We start from the raw sequence: 22,336 nt of genomic DNA on the forward strand, positions 1-22,336 counted from the left end.
TCCACTTACTCCACTAAGAATTTTTTAACCTCATTTACCCAATCCAACAGTGTTTGACAATATTGCCCTCATACTCTCTCTCTCTCTCTCTCTCTCTCTCTCTCTCTCTCTCTCCAGCCAGACCGCCAGATGCCGATCGACAAGACCGTCGGCAGTGGCGACGACACCTTCAACACCTTCTTCTCTGAGACCAGCGCCGGCAACCACGTCCCACGCGCCATCTTCGTCGACCTCGAGCCCACCGTCAATCACCGATCACTGATCTAGTGCCAACCACCGTCAATCACCGATCACAGATCTGAAGCTCTCATCCCCCTGTGGTGCCAGAACCTCACCCACCTAAAGCACTGCGCGTGCCGCGAGTTGACCGACGCAGGCATGCTGGCGTCCACGAAGAATTGCAAGGTTTGAAGAAGCTCTCCTGTAGATCGTGCACCTTAGGAGCCAAGGGAATGAACGTTGTGCTGGAAAATTGCTCGGCTTCGGAAGAGTATCGATGAAGCGGCTCCGGTCGATCCGATCTTGTGCCCAGAGCACTTTTTTTTTTTTTTGGTATACTAATGGGGAAGGAAAAAAAGAAAAAAAAAGGGAACGTGTATAATTGAACATATAAATTGATCAATTGTGTCTGTAGTGTATTCATTTTAGTTTTGGGAGTTTATGCAATTCACTTGAGGGCAATAATATGATTATTGGAGGGTAATCATATGATTATTGGGGACAATAATATCATTGTTAAGAGGCAATAATATAATTATTGCGAGACAATAATATGATTATTGCGAGACAATAATATGATTATTGGGGGGCAATAATATGGTTACTGGGTATTATTAGGGTCAATAAATTCAAACGCCAGAATCCGATCACTAGTACGGTGACCGGATTCTGGATTCCGGTGACCGGTCTCCGGAGTCCAACACCGGAGTCCCCGGCCGGCCACTGGTCACTGGAGTCCTGCAAGGTCTCCGATAACTTCTCTCACTAAGTGACAAAGAAGGAGAGGGCAAAATTGTTGGGTATTAGGGAAATAATCTCTTAGAGTATTTGGATAAGTGGGCAATTTTTAAGCTAAAATTGAGTAAATGATCATTTCCCGATATGTTTAATTCAGTCTTTAGAGAATGTATTTATTAAATCATCTTTTGTCAATAACTTATATGTAATTTGTTAAATACTTAATGCCTTCTTATTCTTGGGATATAATCCTTATTCCCATTCCTATTCGAAAACTTAATTGAAACTCCTAGTCCAACAAGGAGATTACTTACCACCACAGGAGAAGGAAAAAAAAAAGGCTTCACACTCTGCCTAGTCATGACTAGTTCAGATGTTCTTGGGCCGTTTGAGATCTTTTTGGATGGGCATTTTTTCTCCCGTATTTCCTATATTGAGTTTTTTTTTTAATATATTATAATTTTTAGACTTGTCATGAACTAAAGAAAATTAGAAGGAAAAAAAGAAACATAATTAAAACATATAAAGTATTGAGTGCAATTGTTTTTTTTGGAGAAGTCTGTTAGTTTTGCTCTCTTTCTCTGCAAAAGATTCTTCTAATCAGTCAAGGAGCATCGGAAAGTGGGAAGTTCATGGGAACAATCAGCAAAAAGTGAGTGGACGGGGACGAAAACGAACAAATATATCACCAATATATCTCTCATGTAACAATTACACATGTTTTTCAACCTATATTGACAAGAGAAAATGGAAAACCAATAGAAAGCACGAAAGATTACATCAAGCTACAATTCATCCCCAACAGATCTATGGAAAATTATACAGGGCAGTAACTCTCAATTTACATGTTAGCCAAAAGTTCTCTCATCTCTGTTACAGTAGGAATGGTCTCTGTGGGGTAGATTTTGTTGACAAGTTGAGCAAAACTTTCATACTTGTCAAGGAACTCCTTCTGTTAAAATCCAGAAAATCCATTAAATATTTTCAGTAGGAAAGACTTCCAAAGTTGAGCACAAAAAATAGTTACTATTACCGATCTCTGTATAGAAATAGATAGCAGCAAGTTACAGGTTCAAGTCTGGTATCTAAAAGGTCTCAGTGCAGTGAGCAGCCTTTGGAGGGTTCTCAGAGCAAATAACTGAGCCCAAAACATTTTTAACATACCTTGCATTTATCCCATAAGGAAGGCAGCAATTCTTCTGATGTCATGTTTTTCTGCAACTTCTTGTACATTGCACTGATGGACTTGTCAAGCTGTATCGGGAAACGCAAGATACTGTTTAGCAATCAACATGTGAGACCAAGATATATGGAAAATTACCCGACTCACCCCAGATAAACTATATTTTAACATCTTCCGCAAATCCACCTTTGACAACCCAAGCTGGAAAGGGATCTGAAATTTGTGAAGAAAATTGATCAGCAAGTTTTTATTTTGGGTAAGCTGATGATTGGCATTTTAAAACACCTTAAATTAATGAACTGCACAGAAATGTTTTTCAAACAATAGTATATTAACCACAAAGTGCAACAGTTTATTCTTACGGTGGGCAAAAGAAAGATCTAGATACTCTTTCTAAAGGAATCATAAGTGCAGATCAATGGGCTTGGTTTCAGATTAACTATAAGTATGAGATAATTGAATGACATCTGATCTAAAATGACCAGAGAAACAAGAAAGTTTGATATGAACAATCAGCTGTCTATATCCTAACTTACCAACTGAGAAAAAATTGTCATTTAAGGACCACAGATTCACTAACCTCTTCAGGAGCAATTGTATACATCAAATCCTCTATTTTTTTAGCGAACTGGAAAAGCCGTTCAAATTGCTGCCAAAAAGAACAAAATGAGGGTCAATTTTGTTCAAAATATTATGTCCAGCTCAGTTAGACATCTACACAAATCGTCGCTGATTCTTATAAAGCTACACGACTTTGTTAAAACTATTGTATTTTATAACCACAATGCAGTTTCGCTTTCATTTAGATGTTATCTTTCATAATGGATTGATTTGCTTGTTCGTTTCTACTGGACTGTTTTCCAAAGGTATACATGTACATATGATTGTCTCTGGTTGAATGCTATGCTAATTGACCCCTCCCTTCTTTAACTAAAAAGTGAAGACAAATAGCAATTCTAATATTGAGGGGAGCAGATTGGGGAGGAGCTAGATACTCTGTCGAAGAGGGTAGAATTCTTAGCTTCTCTATGGGCTTCGGTTTCATCAAAGGTTAGGGAGAGTTTTTTTTTTTTTTTCCTTTTTTTTCTTCTTCCTATTTCTTCAAATGGGAGAGTTTCTGATTTGGTAGCTATTCTCTTGTTTCTTGTTGTTTGCTTGTTTTCCTGGCTGTAGCTTTCTAAGTACATTGGATTCCTTAAATAACTTTTTTCTTTTTTCCTTAAAAGAATTTTTAATAAAAAGAAAACAATTCTGTAATGGAGGGAATGAGGAAGAAAAATTATACAAGATTTAGCACCAAAATGGATAACTTACAGCGTATATGATCATACTGATATGGCGTGTGCAAGCTTGTTCATAAGCTTCACTTGCTTGGTGGTAAAATTTGGCCAATGTAGGAACAACATTTGCTAGGTCATACAAACTGCAAGCAAACTGCTTCTATTCAAAAGTGAATTCAAATGAAAAAAAAAATGAAAAAAAAAATAAAATAGAACACTGAAAATAGTAGAAAAGAGAAAGAGGACTACCTATTCTGAAATGCAGCATAGTTCTCTAAGAGGAAAAGATCAGAATATTTTGGATCTGTTTGTGCAATCTTCTCTAAAGTCACAAACATTATGCTAACCTGTCAAGCAAGCAACCTTTTGTAAGAATACAGTTCTGGTAATAATCAAATATCTTCATCATCCTTTCTTTTTTGGTCCGGATCTCATCATGAAATTTCGCATTGCCAACAGAAAGTTAAATGTGTTGAATGAAGAGCACAAAAAGGTGGTCTTTCAATTCAAAAACTTAACTAAGCTTTGAAGACATAACTTTTAGGAAGAATAAAAAGAATGGAGTAAAGTTGAGCCCAAAGTATATGTAAGCATATTTCTGGTTATCACAAGAACCAAGAGTATTTTGCTTGTACATGCTTGAATCAACAGAAACCATTGATGTTGTATGCCTAATGCTCATTGTTGCAAAGGATCCACTTAAATCAATGACCGAGTTCAAGCACCTTCCTCTTCAAACCATGATATTTGATAGCCCTATCGCCCCTCGTTTGGATTATACTAGTCATCATAATTCATCCACAACAAAAACTGTTATCATAAAAAAAAGCACTTACAAATTTTGTGTATGCTTGATCAACTAAATCCCTAGATTGTCCCTGGATATACTGTTCCATTCGCGTTGCCAAAGTTGCAAATCTACACATAAAGTCAGCAAAATCAACTACTACGTGTAACAACAAGTATCAAACACATAAAAACAGCAAAGCATGGGATAAGTAGCTGCCTGGTTAAAGCTGACAAACTTTTTTGGAGCTTTGAATTCATTAACTAGAAATCATGCAAATTCTTTCCATTTTCATGTTCTTCTCCCCCCCCCCCCCCCCCCCCCCTCTTTTTTTATAACATCCGATCAAAACATTGGCAAACCTTAATGTGATGAGCCGATGACTGCCTTAACTCTCAAAAAAGGATATGAAATTGCCTCAACAGAAGAAGCATAAGCAATGCAAATCCAGTTTACCTTGGGATGTATGACAAGACACCCATTTGCCTAACATTGCGCTCATTTCTTTCAATCTGGTGGCATGCTTCATCAACGAACTGCAATTGAACAGAAGTGATGTGGGCTCAGATCGTAACCTTGAAAAACACATGACCATGATCACCCCTTAAAACAAAAACTTACACGACTAAATTGCATTGATACTCTTGACTCCAGATCGCCCAGCAGGAGACGCACAAATCCTGCTGCATCAGCTTTCTGACCTGAAAGATAACGCTCTGTAATCCCATGCATTGATATGCAGCGTAAAGGATCAATCTTGTATGCCCAGTCCACCACAGCATAAAAGTCTTCCTGAAAACATTATATATTGGCATCTATTATCGGTGAAATCAGGAAAATGAATTGTTGTGGGACATAATCATAGAAACTACATAGTGCATACTGCTAAGTGACAATTTTATGACATAATATAGAAGATGAAGAACAGTATGCAAGGTATTGAAATATTAGGTAATGTTCCCATTCAAAGCAAATCTAGAAGCCAGTGCAAGCAATAAATTTTAGTCACTTTATCAATATTATCATCCAATAAAATCACAATTTAGGAACATAGATTTCGTGTTAGGATTAACATCAAAGAACCCTCCCTATTATGGCTGGTTTTATTCATTAAATTAATTGATTTATCATCTACCTAAGCAGACAACCTTGAATAAAACCTGCGACATGTTAAGTTTCCAAAATTCTAAAATTTTATTATCCGTATTACAAACCGACAATTTCTCAGTCAAGACCAAATTTCGCGCACGTGAACACCTTAGAAAGGTCATTTGTGGACTCTAAATCATCGCATACTGTCTAAGTAGAAGGGTTGCCATCTGAGCAGGATACTTTCAGTCAACTTCCTAAGCTACTCAGATTAAAATATCCAATTTAATATCACCTAAAACCAGAGATAAGGATCCCAAGTTCTGCAAGAGAAGATTGAGCTTTGAGATGACATCTATGATGGACAATATGAATATGCAAACCTGCAAATGAAAGAGAATACAAGCAACAAAAATTCAAAAGCAGGTGCAATTGTGCAAACAAATATGCAATATGTTGTGATCATTACTTGGATTCCATCTAGTAAATCCTGAAGAGATTCATTCAATGCTGCAAGCTCTCCCGTTTGTTTACCTACAACAACCGATGATTGAGTCATCCAAGAGAGTGAAGCAGAACTGGCTTAACTTTCAAACATACAGTGCGGACAGATTAAACATAAGACTGAAAGCAAATCGGGTAAACTACCAGCTTTACTGTCATTGTCATCAATGTCCATGATTCCCAAATCGTCATCATTCGGGTCATCATCATCATATTCAGATTTATCTCCATTGGCAGTACCCCCTGGAGGAACAAGTGCAGGAACTTCAAAGCACATAAAGTGTGCGAAAAAAGAACTCTGCAGTTGACACATTGTAGACTGCCTTTTAATAGAAAGATGATATAATTCAGATCAAAGAAAAAACTATATGGCTGGAGCTAACCTCATCTACAAGGAGTGGGATAAAAATTGTTAGCATCTTGGAATAAGCTTCAGAAACAGTAGAAGTGTCTGCAGCATTCATATTTTGACCAGAACCAGTAGAAGCTTCAAGCCAGACAGTTGGATTTTTTGATGCCTTTGTACTAGCACGAAGCTCATTTGCAAATTCACGAGCCTGTAGACATCACACATAAATTTTCAAGTCTGTCAAAGTTCTTGGAAAACTATAAAATTTGAGAACGAAAGGGATGATAGAAAACTAGATTTAGTATATTATTATTTCTGACCTCCCGACGAAGAAGCAAGTTGAGGGAGCTACAATATGCTTTTCTCAGTGGCCCAAGGCAATTCTTATCAAGAGTCTGCAAAAACAAAGGTGAGGGGGATAAGAAAAGAAATAAATAAATACAGCAAATACACATACATATGTAGATCAAGTTTCAAATTAAATGCAATTAATATAAACTGTGACCTTTAAATGTTGCAGAAGGCGAGCATATGTCCTGCATTTATACCGTAGATCAGCATGATCAGGCCTTTTCAGTTGCCCCCGCTGTTAAAAAATCAACTAAAAGTAGTCAGCATTAAGATTCCTACTGAGAAGATGAACAATTTTAATGAAATGTGTAAGAACCAAAGTCCTAAAGTGCACCTGAGAAAAGTAGCTCTTGTCACTTATCATGAAATCCACCAAACTAGCAAAGTAATTTCGCAAAAACTCAGAAGCTCTTCTCACAAATGTAGCTTTTAATTTTTCAAGTTCTGCCCGCTTCTCTTTAACCTGTAAGTATTTGAATTATTACGAGTTTAATGAAAACTTGTAATCCATGTCATTTCTATGCTAAGGACTAATTTACATCATAGCCGATCTAACAAGGTTCTGAAGTGTTATTAGCTTCACAAAGAGAACTTTGAAGTTCACAGCACAGCTTTGGCCCCACACTTTTTGGGGAAAAAAAAAATGAAGCAAATGAGAAAGATAGAATGCATACAGCTCGCATGTTTGCATAGATAGGGTCCAAATGGGGTACTTCAAGACTGCGTAGAGCACCAGCTAACCACTCACATGCTTCTATGTTTTGAAGCATACGTGCCTCGTCAAATGAACCTCCAGTCAAACATGTTGCATGCTACACCAAGGAAACGCCATTGAAAAGATTTTTAGGGTCTGAACAATTGCCCAGTTCAAAACTAATTCATTATATCTCACAGGTTAACACAATGGACAGCATACCTCCGTAGGGACATGCAAACCTTTAAGAAGCTTGTCAAGCTCCTCGATGAGTGCTTTATTATTTACAGATTGTGTTTCCAACTTGTTATTGCGGGTTTCTATCTGAACATGGCAACAGAAAAATTTAGAGGCCAACTTAAGAAGAGGTCAAAACTCAAGTAGCAGACGTTCATATATCCAGTAAAGGTAGTCACAAAACAATGTTATTACAAGACATACAGAACAACCACCTTTTTAGTGTAAGGAGTGGGGAGAGAAAACTAAAATGAGTGCAATGCTAAATATGTCAATTTGTATGCTATGTTTGTCTAGAAAGTATTAAACATAATTAACTAAAGAAAATAAAATAAAAAATGAAGTCGTTCCCGTAAAGTGCAATATAGAAAAGAAAAGAAAAAATTGTCATCCATGAAGGATCAGCAAACACGTCAAAGATATACCGACTCAATGTCTTCTCTCATGTGTCTGAGTTTCACATTGAAGATGCTTAACCATTCATCCATGTCATCAACACAATTTGTTGCTGATTCAATTCCTTGCAAAACCTACAAGACCGCAAATGATGTTATAGATATCAATCTCATATGTCTTCAAGAAGATGGATGGCCATGAAACCAATGTCCTAGAATCAGGTACGAATAGCTTTCACATCAATTTCATAGACAACTTGGTAAATTAATTATGCAAGTAACTCAAGCAGATAACTAAGATGTTCAGATAAACATAGCAACACCATTTGTGTAAAAGAGATGAGATCAAAAAATGAAATGAGTGAATCTCAAGATATAGCCGCATGGATGGCTACATAACGCAATGGTGGTGATAAGGACAGGTGAACAATGTGGACAGAAAAAAATCAATTTGTTTTAGAAAATATAACCAAGTAAGCATCAAAGAATAACAGAAGTTAACAAATTAAGAACTTTGAAAAGAAGCTTCCAAAAGAAATAACTGTGAAAAGATGAAATGCCACCATTATAAACAAAATGAACAGAGAAAAGGCTCACCTCATCAATCAAAGGTTCACTTTCCAAAATGGCATGCACATTTGCTGCTTCCAGAGCCAGAAGCTCTCTTTTCAACCTTTCAGAAAATGCCTCTGCTTCACCAATACCCATGACATAACTGCATACCATTCCCAGTCACAATAAGTCAAACTAGATGAACATAGTTGCAACAGAATTAACTTAGAACTAGAACATATGAAAGAAAATGGCTGTAAGACTGCAGCGTAAGGCAACTAGCACCCTTATAGGAACAAACATCCGGAAAAGTTGAAAACTGATATTAAAAAAAAAAAATTAATAATAAAAAAATTTTTGGATTAAAGCACATAAATGATCATCATACTTGGAAGTTGTCATGAACCGGCTAAATTTACTATTAAAAAGAATATATTTGTATATATTCATACATTTGAGTAAGAGCAGGACCACCCACTTGGTTCATTAACTCTTGGCAGGCTTAAATGCTGGGTTTACATCATAAATTAAGCAGGCGTCACATAAAGCTTGTTCAATTAGTCTAAGTTCAAACGAATTTCAGGAAATTTCAGAAGACCTTCCTAAACCTCAAACTATTATAACCACCTTTTGCTTATATATTTGCTGGAACTTGCAAACACAGTATCACTTCAATTTAAATCTTATGTCACTAAAGATTAATATTCTCAAAACAGACAAACTAAATAAAGCACAAACTATTCTACGTCACAACAAAGACAATGAAATGGTACATACGTTCCCAAAAGTGCCTCCATGTCCTCTTCCTCGGCTTGTGAGACAAGTTCTTTCTCAACAGTTACTTTCAAGTCACGTTCGGTCACTGTTGCTGCAGCAGGTCCCTCTCCCTCTTGCTGGCTTTTTTGACTAGAAATTGCTGGTGTATTTTCCTAATTTTTTTTTTAAGACAATAAAGAGAATAAATTGTTTTCAAATAAGTAATAAAACACAGTAGCTAACAACAGGGAGGAGGCTAAATATTAGGGCCACTGGAAAATGTAAGAAGTAATTAGTCTCTAGTAGTGACATAAACACCACACATATATTTCTCCAAAACAGAAACACGAAATTACCGTGACATAAAAGTCTCAACATTACCGGTCATTACAAATCCACCAGGAAGTGAAACCTCAATTATAAATATCATGCAATCTTTATTACCACAGGAGTATAAATTCATCGTATGTACCTTAGCCCAAAGAGCCATCTCGACGACATCTATACCAACAACTTTAGGCAGCTGTTCCAGTGCATCTTTGCATATGTTTAAAATACATAGTAAAAGGCGGTTCCTACATAAAAGTGTATATATATGAGCAATCTGTTTTATTAATGAAAGGATTATATCATAAAGAGAAGTATCATTTTCCATGATATACCTGTCATCAATGTTTCGCATGGTCCATTGAGGAGGAGCAACACTCTGGCTCCTAAGATTATCAAAACCCTACAAGAAATTGAGTCAAGCAAAATTAAACCTACATGTTTATTCAGACATTGTTTTTTATTTTGCTTAATTGCAAGAACCCTCATCCACTACATAGATTTTCTACATAAGCATATAGTCTTTCGCGAGACAAGTGGGGGATGGAGCATTACCAAAGTAAAAGTACATCCACTAGGGTCGCTTGTTAAAACCTCCACCTTCGAAAGATGCTTTAGCTTGTATAACTTTGCAGGCTGCAAGTAAAAGGAACTTTCTAAAAACTTGTATTCATGGCAACTTGCTAATCAATCCCAACTTCGTAAGACATTGTTTTTAACCGTGGTGAGACCAAATTCTTTTCTTTAGATATTTAATTTCATTTTTATAATAGTACTTTTAAGATTAGTTACAGTTTCTCTCACGGTTGTTTTGTAATTAAGAAAAATCACTTTCATCAGCTAAAAAAAGAGTCCTCGTCAAATATTAAGGCACCATTGCATGACACTAGTTCATCATCCCCATGTTCTGTGTAGGTAAAATCCCCCCGGCATTACAGGTACACAAAATCCCCAGGGAAGGCAGACGAAACCAAACAAGCCTAAAAAATTGGCCAATCCACCCCTAGGACTCAAGTAGAAAAAGTCGACCGTGAAAACACTGTATTAAATAAGCTAAATACAAATTGGAAAACAACAGAACAAAATTTTCTTAAACTTTTATCCAAATATGAATAAACAAAATGGAGTTTACCTCTAGAACTCCTCCAGTGGAATATTTTAAGACTCGAAGAAAGGCTTTAGTCCGCTGGCCTTTGTTTTTGACTGCATAAACCACAAATGTTGGTGACCCACAGCCATTTTACCACCAAGTGGCTAACGTTATCAATAACCAACTCAGATACGCATCCATACATGTAGTTAATAGTTATTAATACATGTATAACCATTCTGACATAATGCTTCAAAAGACAAGTCTTTTGTTTCCTACCGTTTGATATTGAACTGCGCCACTCAAATCTATAGTGTAACCAGGTATTATCGAATCTTATATTACATTTCAAATAAATCAGAAAGCATGGTCTCAATAAGGAGTGTCATCTAACAAACTTCTAGATCTATATTACAGCAATACTTAGCAGGTTCGTCATGTTATCCATAGAGGAGCTAGACAAAATATGTACATCAACCCCTAGAAGGCAGGACACAAATTCCCGTTACTGCTTCAACTGAGATACTTCGCAGTTCGTACTCAGCCTCTCTTGTCAACTACTCATTCATAAGAGGTAACCATAGTCTTATTGTTACAAACTCTAGATACACTACTCCAAAATGTAGGTTCTAAGGATTCCGCTAATTCGAAAGATTACACTTATGTCCATTCAATATCAACGGGCATTTATATAGCTTCAAAGATAAGCTATTCCTTTTAAGTCCAACCGCATTACTCATCCAACCACATTGTGACTACGTCTATTGATCCAGTAGCATTCTAGCAACTCACAAAGAGTAAGAAACGCCTTAGAATTAACCAAGTTAAGCACAGCTTCTCTTCTAAACTTCCCTAAACGAATCCAATCCAGATAACAACACTACGGTGCGCTGGCACTTGTCTCAAACCAGGCGTTAGAGAGAGAAAGAAGAAAGAGAAGTGCGTACCGGAAAGGGCAAGAACCCTAGGTTTGGCCATGTCGCGGCCGAGCTTGTGAGTCTTCCCCCACATGCCCCGGCTCTTGGCGACACGGATCGACATGACCACGGACTGCTTGGTGCCTTCGATTGCGGCCTCGCAGGCTCGCCGGAGCTCCTGGTCGTCGGCGCTGGATTTCGCCATGGCCGGTGGTGCTGGACTCTCCGGATCTCAATCCGACTCTTTGTTGTTATATAAAGATTAATAATAAGACCTCTCTGGATGGCGGTCCTGATTGAAAATGACGCACCAAAGATAAAAAGTACAGGTGGGCGTCGACGAACGAAAATTCGAAATATACGTTGTCATTACTACGCTTGGATTAAAAGAGGATCCGGATTCTGGCGGGTACGGGTCAAAGGGATAAATGAATATTCATTCTACTTGAACCTTTTAGATCATTCTATGCATCGTCCCTTGCAATCAAACATCGTTTAGTCATTCAATTGTATAAAACAACATTCTAATCGGTGCAGTATAAGCTCTCTTTTCTCAAAAAAAAAAAAATATTGTATAAAATAACACGATGGTTTCTATTCATATTATAGTATATTAATAATTAAATATCACACATATAATCATAATTTGTTCGACCGAATGATTTGATTTAAAATTTAAAATCTTGATAATGAACTATAAACTGTGTGTTTGTTTAACATAAACGGTTATAGATAAAATCATAAAATCCAGTGTAATTGTGTTTTCCACAAGTGGTCTTTAATCTCAAGAGCTGTTCATCACAACATGAGGCTAGGCCAATGAGCATCGTAAGAGCAAACCTATTAAAGTTTCTTTGTTTTATCAGCGAATTTTCAAGATTTGTATGAATTTTTGATGGCTTCGATAACTTCATACTGAATGTGAAATGTACCATGATTTTCAGAGAGTTGAGCTTGTAACTTTGTTCGGGAGCCTTTTAATTGAGGCTCCACAGAGAAAAATAAGGAAGAACAAGCGATTTCAGAAACATTCGTTCAGCCATAGCTTTCGATTTGTGACCTTAAGTTTGGCCTAAGCATTATGATGTAATCCCTGAACAAATAAATGAACGAAATAGGGCTGTATAACTGTGCTGCGCAACTTTCATAGCGCTCTATTATCAACTCGAAAAGGAAGAAAAGGGGGAACATATCTCCAGTTTTATGAGATGTATAAAAGTCATAATTCCATTTCTGAACAATGAATGTATACAATTTGGTATCATCCTATCTACGGTAACTTTCTTGGCAAAACAACTGAGATTATATGTGAGATTATTTGAAAAAGAATCTCATTTCTAAGTAAGAATCATTTCTAACTGTAACGAGGTTAAGATGTTGAAGGTTATCATTTTGGCAAAATTTAGCAACTGAGAACTTGACCATCCTAACTATATCACCACCATCGGCAGGACATGTTGAGATAAAAGCAGAGTCTCCAACAATTCTTCCCCTGGCGCAATTCCAAGAAAAGCATCAACTTTCACCTCAACTCACTCTCAAAGTCGATTGAGGACAAGATTCTGTAGTTACATTTGTCAGTAGAAGAACTGTTGTTTATCTCCAGGTTCTCTTCTGGTAAACAAGAAAAAAGAAAAAAAGAAGAAACATAAATTATAAGCAACCATGAAGGATATATGTAAAGCCTAAAAAACTCCTGCTGTTGTAACACAGCCATACCATTAGTGCCACAGTCATTTTCAGCATCCCGACAAACTGTTAATTTCTGATGCTTTCTCCACGCCGTTCGAGTTGTAAGAAACAATTCTGTGAACTGAAAATTGAAGTTGGCCCAGCAAATCATATTCAATGCATTCAAACCTGCAAATATTCCATATGTTTGATTCATGTGAGCATCACATAGAGATGAGCTGTACGCTCTAGAGTCGTTGATTAAGAATTATAGGAAAATCATGTTTCTTTCAGGACCACAAACTTCATACTTCTCATCTTTTTAATATAGAGGTAGGCACACTTACAATTTTAGGCAGAGCTTATCAACAAGCGTCGAAAGATTGATCATCCTCAATTTTAAATCGTGAAGCTTCTCCTCTGAATAATGGTCAAAAGGTTCCTCTGTAAACATAGAAAGCTTCTCCATGCTGGCCTCAAGCTGCTGCTGCTGGTCCTCAAACAAGTTCTGTTTTATCGTCCTTTGTTCTAATGTCATCTCTTTTTTGAAAAGATCACCAAACATGTGATATGCAAATGGGTAGGAATATGCAATAATTCGCCTTGATCTAAAGAGTCTGTTGAGCGCATCGGTTGTCCAGCTATAATCTTTCGATGACGATAAGTTTTCTTCCAAATATGTTATTTTTCTTTGTACGGTTTTCTTCAGCGCAGCTTCAAGCTTAAGAGAATCTTTATGAGCTTGAAAACGGTTGAAGTAGTGAGTGTAACGAAATAGGTCCTTCTTGGTTTGCTCAAGGTCCATCTCCTCGTCTTCTTTGAATCGTCCACACTCATGACCTGCAATGGAATCCCATGTATGATCCGAACCAGTTGGGGCACCACAGAGCCAGCTGGAAAAAAAAAAAAAAAAAACGAGAAAACTTGTCAACTTCAAATATTGTTACCAACCTGTTAAGGAAAGAAAATGAGAAAGCAAATGGGTGAAAGCCAATGCGAACATTGTTGAGCACATATCACATTTTTGCTATAAAATTTTAGTGAAAGATAAACCGCTTGCTATCCAACAGAAGCTAAAAAAGAAAGGCATTGTGTTTGTCAAAATAAACAGTTACGGAAATATGGGAGCTCAGTTTTGAATTAAGGAATATATGAGACCATATTCTGTCTTTTAATACTGCTCATCATTACGTCTTTCCTTGATCAACTTCTATATTGCCCCAAGAATATTTCACGACCCTGAGTGGGGCAAATTTAAACTACTGATTGAGGAAGTTTAAAGCTGATGAAAAGTTTAGTCCAAAAACAGCCAATGTACCAAAAACAATATATCAATATGTACATCACAAAAGGAAGCAAAGCTGCAATTCAGATCCAGTGACAAGGATCTTGCCCCAGGTTTAACTTTGAACAGCAACCACATAAATGCTAAGAAGGCACAAGGGTGAAGTAACTACACAAAATGCACAGTATAAACACTCACCAAAATGGTTGTCCACAGATACAGGTAACTAGATTGCATCCTCCATTCTTTTCAACCAGCTTGTTACATTTTGGGCAATGCTTTGTGTTGACTGAAATGTAATTAACAGTCTCTGATTCATCTACGCACTTCTTCAACCATTGGTCCCACATTTGGCATGAACAAGGAGAGTGTGCTTCACATAAGCAACTAAAACAGAATTGCTTTCCACATGCACATTCAACCTCGATTAACTCATCTTCCTCAATACGTATAGCATTTCCACAATGAGGAATACTCGGGCACCACTTCACCTTTCTATTATCCTCAATATATGATTCCAGAAGAAAACGATCAAACTTCTCTGCCAGATTAGGATCCCTCGCACTGACCAGATTTCTGATTATTGCTTCATCACAAACAGCATTGCACCTGTGTGCCATGCATTTAATGCGCCTACTTTGACCCTCGTTTATTTTCACAATAAAATGCTCTGTCCAACCTAGGCACAATGGTAAACGGAACTCATTTCATTAAAAGAGAAAGAAATCACAAAAATGCAAGCAGGCTTGCACGAACAAGTATAACAAAGCCACACACAATAGAGGGTAGGCAATTAATGGTTTTCTTTTCCTTACTAAAAATTGATTCGACCCACAGAAGTTTACAAGAATCTGTGCCATAACATCCTAGACAGATAACCATATCCCCAGATTCGTTAAGAAAAATTCGAAAGGATATTCTCATTTACAAATAGGTGATATTCGAAGTTTAAGATTCAAATGCTGTTGGATTACAAAGTCAAAACAAGATTTTTTTTATCAACTTCATTCAAAAGAATCTTTGCTGAGTTAATTGTCAAGTGCTTATCCTAGAACAAACGAAATGTACTTAGAGAATTCTGCAAAAGAGAAAATGAGCAGCAGAGTACTTACATTCGTTACAAAAAACGTGATTGCAATCCATGATTGTGACCTCATTAGCCGGAATTTCATCCATGCAAATATCACACATAACCTCAGATGAAAGCTGTGATGTGTCATCATGCTCCGCCATAGTCACACCAGCCTTTTCGTATAGTAACTCTTTCCCCCTCTCTACATACACAGCAAGCACCTTGTCGACATCCCAACGATAATGGATGAGCAAGGTTCGGGCATGGTACTCTTTCAGCGACAGCACATCCATTACCCTCTGCACATCGCCCCTCTACAGATTTCAATGGCAACACTTCAGTATAGCAAAAATTGAAATTCAATGGCAACACAGTTATATTCATATCAGAAATAAAAATAAATAAAAAAACATACCTGTGCAGCCAAGAGAGATTCTTTTGAGATTACCTGCAAAACACCATTGAAGGTTTTAATTCCTCAACCAATAAAAAAAAATCTCAATTGCAGACAGAGAGCCACTCAATAATCTCAACAACCAAACAAGACGCTACGATACAAAATAAGAGCAGAAATTTACTTTCAGATTGAAAAAGAAATCGGAAAACTCTATGATGGCACAGTCAAAAGGTAAAGTTACAAACGGAGAACCAGAATTCGATCAAAACAGCCAGAAATATTTACCTTGGTCGATGACACCTCACACTTTGGAGTCTCACTCTCAACGTACGCCATCATCTCCTCCTCCAAATTCTCAGGATCATCATTATCCTCCTCGTCATCGTAATAGCCTTCTTCCTCGCTGCTCACATAATAGTCGTCCTCCATTGTTGAAAACCAAACGAGAATTGCTGCAGAGAAACCGAAACTCCGATGAGGGAGAAAGAGAGATGGAAATTTTTCCTGGGGAAAAAAGAAAGCTTCTAGGGGAAGCAAAACCCCCAGAAAGAATGAGTCTTTTTTCCCCTTTCCTTTTATTCTCTGTGTTGCTCCTCTTCTTCTTTTTCTTCTCTTGTGTGGAATTAAACGAATCGGAAAGAGGCATTGTGGGGGGTTTATATAGTGATCGGGTCAATTCAAACTCCCCTTCTTTAGCTCCCTTCTTTCCACGGTGGAGAAAAGTCGTGCTTAAAATAAAAATCTCTGACTCACGGCAAATAGGGCCCTCACGGATAAGAGCAACCTGATTTTTTATTTTATTTTATTTTTTTTTTCTAACTTTTCACATTTTTTCTGGAGGTAAAATTAGGGTAGCGACTGACTTTTAATTTTTACCACTCATTATTGACAGAGGGTTTACCTTTTGTACACTATAAATGATAATTTTTTTTTGTTTCACCATATCTTTTGCCTGTAGTTCATCTTGCCATAATGTTATTTTTGTTTAAGTAAATCCAAATTGTGTCTGGCCCAAACTTTAGGTTACTTAACCTAGTGGTAATAGAGTTATTAACTAGAGATAATCTCGGAGAATTATTCTATATAAAAAGGCCCCTATTATCAATGAGAATATACAGCAATTTTCTCTCAATTCCCGTTTCTCTAAAACACGTTATCAGCACGAAGCCCTAACCTTGAAACCCTAATTTCGTAGCCTTCAAACCCTAGCAACCACCGCCACATATATTCAAGCCTTTAATTCCAGGACCCCAAAACCAGCGGCCCCACCCCCAGAATCGGACGAAAAAGTACCGAACCGGCACTCCAAGCAGAGAAAAATATCCCTGCCTGGTTCACAAGCTTCCAGACATCTTTTCACGGTCATACTTTGCCACCAAAGCCGACTCAACCCCAAGATCCAGGAACTGGGACCAGATATCCAAAAATAGGCCAAAACATGACCGGACCGGTAGCATCTCTGCCTGCGAAAGAGAAAAACAAAAAACCAGAGAAGAAAAGAAAGAAAAAAAAAGAAGAATAAAAGAAAGAAGCAGCCCAGAGGAGTGACACGGCCCAGAAGCAGAAAAGAAAGGGAGAGGCGGGCCCAAGTCAGAAGAAAAAAAAAAAAAAAAAAAAAAGAAGGGCAGCCCATTGACGCAACCACTCGACCCACTGACCTCACCAGGCCCATTGTGCGAGCCCACCGACACGTCAGCATGCCAGTCAGCACAGCCTCGTCAGCAAAGATTTTGCCACGTCAGCTCTGGCCAGATTTCCGACGACCGATGACTTTTTCCGGCGACCTATTTCAATGTATTTTTTACTTAAAGTTCCCGTTTTTTGAGTTTTTATTCGATTTCTCTTCTTTTTCTCGGGGACCTGCAAACTCCCTTCTTCTACCCCCCTTTCTTCATCATAGGGGAGACCTAATTAAGCCGAACTGTGGGGGTTCGTACTCACTCCAAGCTTAGAGCTTGTTGAGATCTCCAAACTTAGAGTTTGTAGAAAATTTATGATCGACCACTTACGTCATTGTTTCGATCTAATCCAATACCTCTTGGAATTGAATTTCTTGGAAGCGATTACGCTCGGAAATTCCTAATTTCTTGGAAGCGATTACTCTCAAAAATTCATAATTTCTTGGGAGCAACTACGCTCAGAAATTTTATATGTTTTCGTGGTAGCCTTTTACGCTCCGAAACTAACCCTAATTTCTTATTCTCTTTCAGGATGAGTAACCTGAACAAATTGGACTTTGCTTCATTAGGAACAACTGGCTCTGAATATCACAGGTGGGTTCGTGATGTCCGCCAGCATCTCAAGGCCGACGGAATCCTAGATAGGATTCTCGAGTCTAGCGAAGACGTGCTAACTGTTGAGCAAGCTCAAACTTTGGAAGCAAATAGAGCAGCCTTAGAGGCAAATAAGGCGAAAGTCATCATCCTAATGACTCGTCATATGGATGATCCGCTCCAGTACGAGTGTATAAATGAAGAAAACCCCAGAAGGCTGTGGGTCTCACTCAAAAAAAGATTTGGCAACGTCCGTGACTCCCTGCTTCCTGACCTAGAAGTGAGACTGCATAGCCCTCGCTTCTGTGATTTCAAGTCAGTTCTTGACTACAACTCGGAAGCACTTCGCATTAAATCCTTAATGGAATTCTGTGGTAAAGAGATCACAAATGCGATGTTGATTGAGAAGACTCTCTCTACATTCCCCGTCTCTGCATTGATGGTTACTAAGACCTATAGAATCGATGTTACTGCAGGACGGATCACAAGGTTTCATGAGCTCATTGGAGCTATGAATGTTGTTGAAAAACATAACAACATCCTTGTGAAGAACTATAATTCGAGATCAGTGGAAACAAAGCATATTCCGGAATCCAATTATAGTCGCACCCCTACGAAAGGGCTCCAAGAGCGAAACCCTAATCTTAGGGATACTTCTGGACATTCTGGTCCATATAATTGCTCTAATTGGGAAGGTAACCGCCAAAATAGGCCAACACTGAACCGAAGAGGTCAACGTGGAAATAGAGAGGGAGGCAATGCCTCTGGCCGTGTTGGTGGCGCCACCAACACTAAGAGCCATGTAAATGACGCTTTCAAAGCACCTCAATCAATGAAGTCTGAGAGAAGAGATGTAAGTTCTCGATGTGGAGTATCCGGTCATTGGGCACACATTTGTAGAGCTCATGAAGAAATTGTCACTGCCTACAAAGCATATTGTGAAGCAAGAGATGCTCACTATGTGGAACAAGAAGATCAAGAAGATGATCTAGAGTGAAGGGTTGAAGACTACAAATCTGGTTGGGATCAATATATCGCCAATTCTGTTTAAGTCTTTATCTTTCCAAGAGATGTAATAGGCAATTGCCATATACTTTGTAGTAAATGCCATTGGTTTAGTTTTTCTTCACATAGTCTAATCCAAAATAAGTATGATGTCTAGGAAGGTTTTGAGATAAGTGGTACTAAAGCGAGCTTTGCTCCACCGACATCTCTCTACTCACCTGGTCATATTTATTTTGGAGTTACCGAAAGAAGTCAAACGACTACTTTTGTTTTGCATTAGCTAGCATTTGGATTAGATTCTCCTAATGGTTAAGAGACAATGATGTACTCCATTGGGCTATGAATAAAATTTCGAGTTCTTTTCATTATGACTCCATTTTGATTTTGAGCATATTACTTTTGTGACTATGATGGCTGGGTCATCAATATTAATTCAAGGACATGGAATAGCCCAAATTCCCCTTGCCAAATGGCACCTTGATTACTGTCACAAAAACTCCCTACGCTCCTAGTGCAAATCGCACCTATGAATAGCCAACGGATTCCATGTGAAAACGAATGTAGAGAACAGAAATGAGTTCATTTGCAATACCTCTAACGATTGCGAACAAATGAGCAACTTAGAGAAGTTTATGTGTCTCTCTAATGGACTCTATGTCACTATTCGAGCTATTAAATCCAATAAAGTTATGAGAGAATATCTCTTGGATTTAGACACAGAATGACTTTGTCATGACAGAATAGGTCATCCTAGTCATGATGATCTGTCTACTAAAGACTTCACATGGACATCTATTCTTTCGATCGAAACGAAGCATGAATCAAAAGTTGATTCCCGAACTAAGTGTGTCGGTCGCTGTTGCTCTGGCATCGCCACCGTCCACCACTAGACTAGGGTTGGCACAGTCCCTATCCATGACACCATGGATGGCGTCCATCATGGTGATGGTGCCCTAGGTGATGCTGCAAGCACCAACTTTGCTTCAAATAGTGTTTCAGAAGCTCAGGCCCAACCAAAATCCTTATTGGTTGCTTCTAAAGCCTCTCGCTCGTTTACGAAGCCTGTTCCTTAGGGAAATTAGGACTGAGACCGTCCTATGTAAAAGATATGAAAATACTCATTCTGTTCTTACATAGAATCCATGGGGATTATATGGACTGATTCAACCAACTTGCAGACATTTAAATATCTCATGATGTTGGTTGACATGCAAACACGCTGGTCATGTGTTGTGCCATTGTCCACTTATAAATGCTGCTCATGCTACACTCCTAGCACATGTCATATGACAACGGGCTCACTCCCCGGATCATCCTATTTAGTCAATTGGATTTGACATTGCTAGAGAGTTTACATCGAAGACTTTCGATGGTTATTGCAATGGGACTGATGTTGGACATCATATTCCCATGAACACACCCAAATGGTCTAGCGGAAACGACTACGATGGTAGTCAGGACATTGGTAATGCGCACCAATCTCCATATATTCGCTTGGGGTGATGCAATATCGCATGCAGCTATGCTAATTAGTCTACGACCTACCGTCACTCAATGTATCTCTGCGTTACAGGTAGTGACTGGGTACAAGTATTTTGTACTTACGCACATTTGAGTGAGCCATTTATGTGCCAATTGCGCCGCCACAACGCACTATGATAGGTCCTTACAAACGAATGGGCCACTATGTTGGATTTGAGACTCAGACAATCGTCCGTCACTTAATGCCCTTGCAAGGCGATCTCATTACCGCTAGATTTACGGGTTGTCATTTTGATGAGACAGTCTTCCCGTCGTTAGGGGAAGATAAGAACACGAATGTTCAGCAGGAACGACATGAATTGTCGTGGTTTGTCCCCACTATGTCTCATCTCGATCTCCACTAAAGTGACGAGATCACACATATCTGCTGCAAACATGCCTGCAAGGATGGACGTTCCTACGAGAGGACGTAGCGCCACCCTACACGGAGGTAGATATGGCATCAACGCCAAAGAAAGTGGCACTCCGGCGTTACAGGTCATGGCCCCAGCTAGGATGCATGGGAGGCCCGTGGGTTCGAATGATACTTTGGCACATTCCAATCCTTTGATCATCAAGACTCAAAATTCGTCTCATGAGAATCTTCTGGATTAAGGTTACCGTTGGGGGACGCCTCAACGTCAGAACCTATTCATGAGAATATAGAGCTATTTGAAAATTACACTAGTGTACATGACACGTGGGATAGAAACTTCATCATAATTGATAATGTAGTTGCCCATTTTGTCGCGCATGAGTTTGTTGAGTCCGATGATATTGAACCACGCTCCGTTGATGAATGAATGCCAACGTAGAGAAATTTGGCCTAAATGGAAAGATGCGATCCATGTTAAGTTGGATTCTCTAATGAAGAGGAAGGTTTTTGAGCCAGTGATGCCAACACCTCTTAACATAAAACTTATTGACTAATGGGTCTTCGTTAGAAAGTGTGATGATAAAAAGAGATGGCAATCTCGCCTTATGGAGCAAGTCTTCTCACAAAACGCCCTTGAATCGACTACGATGAGATATATTTTCTCGTAATGGATGTCATTGCACTCCACTACCCTATCAATTTGGTAGTTTCTAAATAACTGATCATGCAGCTTACGAATGTGGTCACTACGTTGTTCGCCAAATAGTCACCCTCAAGTATAAGGGCCAAGTTATAGTGTAGGGATTATGAGTAGGGGATATCGTACCCAAGGGATTGGAAAATCTCACTCTAGCTAAGGAAAACCTAGAGGATGCTAGATGAATATGCAAATGTACAAGTCATAAAAAAGAGCTCACAAGTGAACCAAAGTTCATGGTGAATATATGTAAGATGGTGTAGTGGTTTGATTTTTGGCTTTGAAAATGGTTTCGAATCAAATAAACACAAAATGAAACTTGAAATGTAAATTAGGCTATGTTAAACTAGATGTGATAAAATGGATGGAAGTTAGAGCTTTAGGTTTTTCACCATAGCCTGTCACGCTCCTGATTTTACACACATGAAAATCGATATATATAATCTCATAATTACATATGCGTGAACGTTCAGCCATCAATACAAAATACCTAGAAACTTTTTCCCTTTTAACCCAAGTACATATTGATGCCCTGAACCCACTATGTCAATATTGACCCGCTCCACAGAGT

The 22,336-nt window shown here is 38.4% G+C and overlaps 2 protein-coding genes across 3 annotated transcripts; both read right to left on the reverse strand.

Annotated features, from left to right (window-relative positions):
- Positions 1-1,619: 1,619 nt before the first annotated feature.
- Positions 1,620-11,797, reverse strand: LOC112172735 (exocyst complex component SEC3A). Of its 2 annotated transcripts, XM_024310205.2 has the most exons (25): positions 11,499-11,797; positions 10,594-10,664; positions 10,017-10,097; positions 9,797-9,864; positions 9,607-9,709; positions 9,156-9,307; positions 8,424-8,541; positions 7,857-7,961; positions 7,417-7,518; positions 7,175-7,312; positions 6,835-6,963; positions 6,655-6,735; positions 6,470-6,544; positions 6,184-6,357; positions 5,945-6,098; positions 5,766-5,830; positions 4,829-4,999; positions 4,664-4,743; positions 4,257-4,338; positions 3,670-3,767; positions 3,455-3,563; positions 2,721-2,789; positions 2,288-2,353; positions 2,122-2,211; positions 1,620-1,909 (listed from the first exon to the last, which is right to left on the reverse strand). In XM_024310205.2, the coding sequence occupies exons 1-25, from the start codon at positions 11,671-11,673 to the stop codon at positions 1,799-1,801; spliced, it is 2,667 nt and encodes an 888-aa protein (XP_024165973.1). In that variant the 5' UTR covers positions 11,674-11,797; the 3' UTR covers positions 1,620-1,798. The 2 variants fall into 2 exon arrangements, 1 of the variants encoding a protein (XP_024165973.1); XR_002925341.2 differs by lacking the exons at positions 1,620-1,909; positions 2,122-2,211; positions 2,288-2,353 and having other exon boundaries at positions 2,763-2,789; positions 3,455-3,574.
- Positions 11,798-12,602: 805 nt separating this feature from the next.
- On the reverse strand, positions 12,603-16,525 carry LOC112172434 (probable E3 ubiquitin-protein ligase ARI1). The gene is made up of 7 exons (XM_024309777.2): positions 16,179-16,525; positions 15,912-15,944; positions 15,537-15,810; positions 14,623-15,103; positions 13,487-14,032; positions 13,188-13,328; positions 12,603-13,082 (listed from the first exon to the last, which is right to left on the reverse strand). Exons 1-6 carry the CDS (start codon positions 16,320-16,322, stop codon positions 13,208-13,210), a joined length of 1,599 nt encoding a protein of 532 aa, XP_024165545.1. The 5' UTR covers positions 16,323-16,525; the 3' UTR covers positions 12,603-13,082; positions 13,188-13,207.
- Between the last annotated feature and the right edge of the window lie 5,811 nt (positions 16,526-22,336).

The sequence above is a fragment of the Rosa chinensis genome, chromosome 6, assembly GCF_002994745.2.
Source record: "Rosa chinensis cultivar Old Blush chromosome 6, RchiOBHm-V2, whole genome shotgun sequence".
Classification (NCBI taxonomy): domain Eukaryota; kingdom Viridiplantae; phylum Streptophyta; class Magnoliopsida; order Rosales; family Rosaceae; genus Rosa; species Rosa chinensis.